The 7738-nt window shown below is 42.3% G+C and overlaps 1 protein-coding gene across 1 annotated transcript; it reads left to right on the top strand.

The window, feature by feature from the left end:
* The first annotated feature begins 1838 nt into the window (after positions 1 to 1838).
* On the top strand, positions 1839 to 2715 carry LOC148209783 (uncharacterized). Its single transcript, XM_088126987.1, has 2 exons — positions 1839 to 2079; positions 2198 to 2715. Exons 1-2 carry the CDS (start codon positions 1839 to 1841, stop codon positions 2713 to 2715), a joined length of 759 nt encoding a protein of 252 aa, XP_087983113.1.
* Positions 2716 to 7738: the final 5023 nt, after the last annotated feature.

Genomic DNA, 7738 nt, shown 5'->3' with positions numbered 1-7738 from the left:
AACGTCGAATTAGGGTTTGGTTATGGAGGTTCTGGAATCATCTTCACGGCTATATGTACAGTGAGATCCTACCCTGAAGAGGCAGGTGACTAATCCTTAGCTAATTATTTTCTCAACTCTCCCTCGTTAACTTAAGCATCGAAGCCCGTGTGACTAAGGTCACACCGGTTTAGATCGATTTGATTTTGCAGGTATCGGTTCCTTTATCATCGAGTTTGGTGTGTGCGAGAAGAAGAGCCGGAAGGTCAAAATCCACGCATCAACAATTGGCGTTGTCTGTGGGAATGATACAGTAAAGCGAGCTTCGTCAAAGCGAAATCCCAATCCAAGGTGAAATTTCAATCCGAGGCGTGTAGAGTGCAGCGGCCGACCATTCAGGCGAGGTAGGACTGAGCCCTGATCGTTGACTTGGTTCGAAAGCGACATGAATCTTGATGAGAGCCATCGGTGCTTCGAAAAGAAGAGCTTGAAAGAAGCGGCCGATCACTCGGGTGAGGCAAGACCGAGCCTTGGCCATCGACTTAATCCGACCACCCTTGATAGGGGAGAACCAGTGACGAGCTTGAGTGAAGCGACTGACCTCTCGGGTGAGGCAAGGCCGAGCCCTGGTCATCGACTTAATTCGACCACCCTTGACAAGGGAGAACCGGCTAAGGAAGTAGAATCTGTCCCTCTGACAGCCGAAGATCAACAGGTCAACATCGGAACCAAGTTGGGGAATGAGTAAAAAGAAAGCCTTATAAACTTCCTCAGAAGCAACGCGATGTGTTCGCATGGTCGCCGGAGGACATGTCGGGAATCGATCGAGGAGTCATGGTACATCGACTCAACGTCGACGAGAGCTGTAAGCTAGTGAAACAGAAGCGTCGTGCGTTCAACCAAGAAAGGAACGAGATTGTAGCTGAACAAGTGGAGGAGCTACTGAAAGCAGACTTCATTTGGGAAGTACATTATCCCCAATGGATATCCAACGTAGTGCTGGTAAAGAAGCCAAACGGCAAATGGAGAATGTGCATCGACTTAACGAACCTAAATAAGGCCTGTCCAAAAGATTCTTTTCCTTTGCCTCGAATAGATCAACTGGTTGATGCCACTGCGGGGCATGAAAGATTAAGTTTCATGGATGCCTACTTTGGATATAATCAAATCAAGATACATGTACCGGATCAAGAGATAACCTCTTTTGTCACGAGTCGAGGCTTGTATTGCTACACCGTGATGTCGTTCGGATTGAAGAATGTAGGTGCAACCTACCAACGAATGGTGAATCAGATGTTTGCAGCCTTAATCGGCAAAAATATGGAAGTCTACGTAGACGACATACTGGTAAAGGTCGAAATAACAAGCGACACGAGGAGGATTTGGCAGAAGCATTCGACGTTTTGCGAAAGTACAAGATGAAGCTGAATCCCACCAAATGCACGTTTAGAGTGACCTCAGGCAAATTCCTGGGATTTTTGGTACACTAAAGGGGAATTGAAGCCAATCCAGATAAGATCAAAGCTGTTCTGGAGATGGAACCACCTAAAACTCTAAAGCAGCTACAGGGACTCAATGGAAGGATAGCAGCACTCAACAGATTCGTTAGCCGTTCAACTGACAAGTGTCTGCCATTCTTCAAAATCTTAAGGAAGAAAGGGCAATTTGAATGGACGGAAAAGTGTGAGGCTGCCATTAAGGAGCTGAAACAGTACCTGGGGGCAGCTCCACTCCTCTCAAAGCCGATCGTGGGTGATGAACTCTACTTATACTTAGCTGTATCCAGCACTGCAGTGAGTTCCGCTTTAATAAAGAAAGAAGATGGACGACAGTCTCCAATCTAATACACAAGCAAAGCAATGGTAGATGCAAAGCTTAGATACCCACAAATGGAGAAGCTGGCATTGGCACTGGTCACTTCAGCTCGAAGACTATGCCCGTATTTCCAAGCTCACAGAATAATTGTCCTCACCAACTTTCCCTTACGGCAGATCTTGCAAAAGCCAGACACTTCTGGGCGACTAGTAAAGTGGGTTGTAGAGCTCAGCGAATACGACATTCACTATAAGCCAAGAACTGCCATGAAAAGGGCAAGCTGTGGCAAACTTCATAGTGGAATTAACACCAACAGAACCTCAATTATATAGTATCGACCCACAAGTGGTTGAGGAAGAGCAACTCTGAACACTCTACGTAGATGGGTTCTCAAAATTTTTAGGATGCGGGGTAGGACTCCTACTAATCTCTCCAGATAAAGAAAGATTCGAATATGCGCTGCGATTCAGCTTTCATGCATCCAACAATGAAGCCGAGTATGAAGCTCTACTAGCAAGACTAAAACTGGCCAGGTACGTTGGGGTTAGGAACATACTGATACTTAGTGATTCACAGTCGATTGTAGGTCAGGTGAAAGATGAGTTTCAGGCTAGAGAACCGCGAATGGAGAAATACCTTTCACAGGTAAGAAACCAGCTCGAACAGTTCTCAAAATATGAGATTCGACAAATTCCACGTGCTCAAAACGTCAACACCGATGCGTTAGCTCGACTAGCTGCAGTTTATGAAACCGACCTAGGCAGAACTGTACCGGTCGAGATTCTACCTGAGCCAAGCATAGTAGCTCATGAAGTAATGGATATCGACGAGCAAAGGCAACAAGAAGAAAACTGGAAGAGCCATTTGATCAAATATTTGAGAGACAAGATCCTGCCTACTGAAAAGATAGAGGCCCAGTAGCTACAACAGCGAGCAGCCAGATATATGCTTAAAGACGACAATCTGTACAAAAGAGGCCACTTGTTGCCGCTTTTAAAATATCTAATGCCCAATGAAGCCGACTACATCATGAGAGAGATACATGAGGATGTTTGTGGGAGGCATTCTGGAGCACGATCCCTAAGTCACAAAATAGTTCGACAAGGGTACTACTGGCCGACCATGCTGAATGACACAAGCAATTCACCAAAAAATGCGACAAATGCCAACGGTTTGCAACAGTACCTAGAAAACCGCCAGAGCCTCTAACAAGCATAATGAGTCCTTGGCCCTTTGCTTAGTGGGGAATATACCTTATAGGGCCTCTCCCACTAGGAAAGGGTCAGACCAAATTTGCAGTAGTGGCAGTGTTAGGGTTGACTTTTTACTGCAGAAACATGTGTCGGTAGCCCTGTTTGACCACGTTTTTTACCCATTTTCCATTATTATTTGCTAAAAAGGACCACATATTCTTAAAGTAGAACATACATAGATTATTTCTGTATAAAAGTCAAACTATGGTACTTTAGGAAAAATATGAGATAAATGCGGTCAAAGTTGGAAGAAAATAACAGAATTCAGTTTTTTTTGCAGAATTGCGCCTGGCGCATTTTTGGAGGGCAATTTGTCAAAACGCACGTTTTGATTAATGAAGGACAAGGAAGACATTTCCCACATGTTTAAAACCGTGAGTCCAAGTCCAAGTGAGGTGGTTAGGTGAATCTCAACCCTTTTCCACCTAAAATGGAGGGGAGTTTCAACCAACCTATGGTGCTATAAAAGGAAGCCATTCATCCCTCAGCAAATCATCAATTTCAAGCTTCATTTCATCTTCTTTTAGATGCTCTCTAGTTGTAGAACACGTTTTTAGGGTTTATGTTCATGTTCTAGTTTTTCATTTCTTCGTTTTTCACGCTTTTACCTTTCGTAGTGCCTTTAATTCAGTTTCTTACTTCCGTTCTTTGGTCATTCTGTTCTTTTAAAGTTCTTTAGCGAGTTTCAACTCCCCTCACGCTCGAGAGAGAAGAGGGTCAAGCTAGAACTCTTTGTACGACTTATTTATTCATTTAAATTCAATGAAAAATATTTTCTTTATGTTTTCGTGCATTTACTTTCATTTAATTATGTTCTAAATTAGTTATCAACCTTCTTGTGGAATGCCTTAGTCAAATGATTTGATTTTCAACACGCTCGGGATTTTGGCCAGATTGCGCCTGGCACTTTTTCGGGTTGGTTTCTTCTCTTTACGTTTTTTTTTTCATTTGGCCAGTGGGAACTTGATTTATACACTAAAGCCCAACCTTGGGAAAGGTGAGTTGGGTAAAATAATAGGAAACCAATATGGGAAGTGACTTAGGAATAAGCGCATAAAATATGGTCATAGGAATAGGCCCTCTGACCCATAATGCAAATGAGTTGGTATACATTCTCTAGGATTGTAATCACACATAGAAATATGATTGTAGGTTACCCTAGCCTCTGCAGCAACCAAAAGCGGTAGTGAAAGAGTATAACTCAAATCCCAAGAAAAGTCAGGAATTGCGCCTGGTGCATTTTCCCAACATAGTGTGTTTTCCATGTTTTGCATCAAAACTAAGGTAGGAGAGAAGGATGTTGAGTTTCATTAAATTGTTTGATAGTTAAAACTCCAAACAAGAACATTTCACCATTATTTTCCTTCCTAAATCACAATTGCATATTTGAATCATTTCACTGCATTACTTGATTTTGAAAAGCAACAAGTCCCTGACGATTCGACCTTGGATTACTTCCGAGTATTACTTGTGACCGTGTGCGCTTGCACGAGTCTCTAATCTTTTTAAAGGTAGAGAAAATCCCAACAAGTTTTTGGCGACGTTGCCGGGGACTTAAGTTTTCAAATCATATTCTTTTCAAGTGAATTGTTTCATTGTGTGATTGTTGCATACCTCTGTCATTGGACTTAATTGTTATATTTAACCTTTAATGGAGTTGTGTATGAGCACAGGGTCTGGTTGGTTGACCTTTGATACAGAGATTGAAAGAACCTTTAAGAGGAGAAGGCGTGAATAGAGGTTGAGAAAAGAGAAAGAAAGTAAAAAAAAAAAAAGAAGTTGAAGGAGAAGAGACCATCAAAATAAATAGAAATGCACAAGATCCTCCACCGCCACAAAATCCACCTGTGAATGGAGATATGGCAGGTGAAGGAGCAGCAAACCGAGCAGGAGAAATTCCTAATCCGATTCTTCTAGCAGATAATCGAGATGTAGCCATGGGAATTATGTCACTCATGCGTTCCACAACCTAAATTCAGGGATAAATAATCCTTTACCCCAAGCTGCACAGTTCGAGCTCAAGCCAGTCGTGTTCCAGATGTTACAGACGATGGGCCAGTTCGGAGGATTGACTAACGAAGATCCTTACTTCCATCTCAAATCCTTTATTGAAATAGCTAATGCATTTCAACTTCATGGTGTTTCTGAGGATGCACTAAGATTATAAATGTTTCTTTTTTCTCTTAGGGATGGTGCAAGGACTTGGCTAAACGCGTTAGAACCAAATTCTATCAACACATGGACAGAACTGACGGAGAAATTTTTGGCAAAGTACCATACTTTGACCAGGAACGCAGACCTTCGAGAGAACATTGTGTCTTTTAGACAGAAGGAGAACGAAGCAGTTCAAGAAGCTTGGGAGCGTTTTAAGGAATTACTTAGAAGGTGCTCGAGCCATGGATTGCCTGCATGTGTGCAGATTGAACAATTCTATAGAGGATTGGATCGTTCATCACGGATGATGTTGAACACTGCAGCCAATGGCTCGTTGTTAGAGAATTCGGTAAATGAGATCGTTGATATCTTGAATAAGATGATAGACATTAATGACCAAGGTGAAATAGGAAGGTCATTACCAAAGAAGCAAGTATCAGCTGGAATCTTTGAGTTAGACACAGTAGCTTCAATGCAAGCCCAAATGGCAGCTATGAACCAAATGTTAAAGCAGTTGACAATGGAGAAAGAAACCAAAACCACAACTTTGGCGATACCTGAACCCTCTCCTATTTTACAAATTTCAGATATATCTTGTGTATATTGTGGTGATAACCACTTGTATGAGAACTGTCCAGCTAATCTAGCGTCTATTTTCTATGTAGGTCTAGGTACCCAGTGGAATTTCAACCCGTATTCAAACACTTACAACCCTGGATGGAGGCACCATCCAAACTTTTCCTAGAGAAACCAAGGAGTAGCTAGTAGCAGTGCACAAGTACCCGCTCAACAATACAAACAAAACTACACTCCTCCTGGTTTTCCAACTCAACCGGCGTCGCAGCCTCAACAATACAATCAGCAAAGAGGTCAAAGTACTACTCAGCAAAGTGGTAGCAACGCAAGTTTGGAGGCCATGATGAAAGAGTTCATGACAAGAACTGATGCTGCGATAAGAAGCTTGGAGATGCAAGTGGGGCAGATTGCAAATGACCAGAAATCTAGACCCCAAGGTACATTGCCTGAACACACAGAAAACCCGAAGCGAGATCGTGACGGAGCACTGTAAGGCGGTTATCACGAGAAGCGGATTAAGTTATGAAGGACCCTCACTTCCAGACGAAGGAATTGATGTAGTTACACCTGTTCCTACATCCACCTCCAATCCACAACAATAAGAGAAAGCAGAACCTGTAAGTTCAAAAGAAAAATGTAAGAAGGCGGATAAAGGTAAGCAAGTAGTGCCCATCACTACTCCACAGGTAGGTAATATTAAGATTCCTCCACCTTTCACCCAAAGGCTGGTTAAAAAGAATCAGGATAGTCATTTTAAGAAGTTCTTTGAGATTCTAAAACAGTTGCATATCAATATACCTCTCATAGATGCTTCAGAACAAATGCCTAACCACACTAAATTTTTAAAAGACATCATATCTAGGCGTAAGAAGTTAGGTGAGCATGAGACAGTGGCCTTGACAAAGTGTAGTAGTGATGCTCTAGGGAATCCATTGCCTGTTAAATGTAAGGACCCAGGTAGTTTTACTATTCCTTGCTCAATAGGAGGTAAAAACCTAGGAAGAGCATTGTGTGACTTAGGAGCAAGCATTAATCTTATGCCTCTTTCTGTCTTTAAAGAGTTAAATATAGGAGAAGCTCGTCCCACTACCGTCACTTTATAACTAGCTGATAGATCCATAAAGAAACCGGAAGGAAAAATAGAAGTTGTGCTTGTTAAAGTTGATAAGTTTATTTTTCCCGTCGATTTCATAATTTAGACTGTGAAGCAGATCTTGAGGTGCCGATCATTCTTGGGAGGCCATTATTAGCAACTGGAGATACGGTTTTCAATGTTAGGAAAAGAGAGATCACGATGAAGGTCAATGATGAGCAGGTAACCTTCAATGTCCTCGATGCTATGCGTCTCTCGGATGAAGTCGAGGAGTGCTATACAAAAGGAGCAATCATGGAGGAACTCCAGCAAATGATGGTGGAAGACTTGGAAGCAGATTTGGAGGCCGCAGAAAAAGAATCCAAAATTGCGCCAGGCGCAATTTTGCCCCAATTTGAGCGTTTTGAGTTTTTGCAGCCGACAATAGCGGATTTGAAGGCCTTGCAACCTTCCATCATTGAACCTCCAGAATTGGAAAAGAAACCCATACCTTCTCATTTAAAATATGCTTATTTGGGTTTAAACAATACTTTGCCCGTTATCATTTCTTCATATTTGTCTAATGAACATGAATCTTTGTTTTTGCAGGTTTTATCAAAGTACAAGAGGGCTATTGGATAGACCATAGCGGACATAAGAGGAATTAGCCCTACATTTTGCATGCACAAAATCATCCTGGAGGAAGGAGCCACCAATTCTATCAAATGCCAAAGGAGGCTTAACCCGAAAATGAAAGAGGTGGTCAAAAAGGAAATCATAAAATGGTTAGATGCTGGAGTGATCTACCCCATCTCGGATAGCAGCTGGGTTAGCCCGGTTCAATGCGTTCCCAAAAAGGGAGGTATGACGGTGATTACAAACGACGACA

The sequence above is a fragment of the Momordica charantia genome (assembly GCF_013281855.1).
Source record: "Momordica charantia cultivar OHB3-1 chromosome 8 unlocalized genomic scaffold, Mcharantia_2.0 BLBB01000008.1, whole genome shotgun sequence".
NCBI classification, from domain to species: domain Eukaryota; kingdom Viridiplantae; phylum Streptophyta; class Magnoliopsida; order Cucurbitales; family Cucurbitaceae; genus Momordica; species Momordica charantia.
The sequence above is the reverse complement of the archived record's forward strand: the minus strand, read 5'-3'. Positions and strand labels throughout refer to the sequence as shown.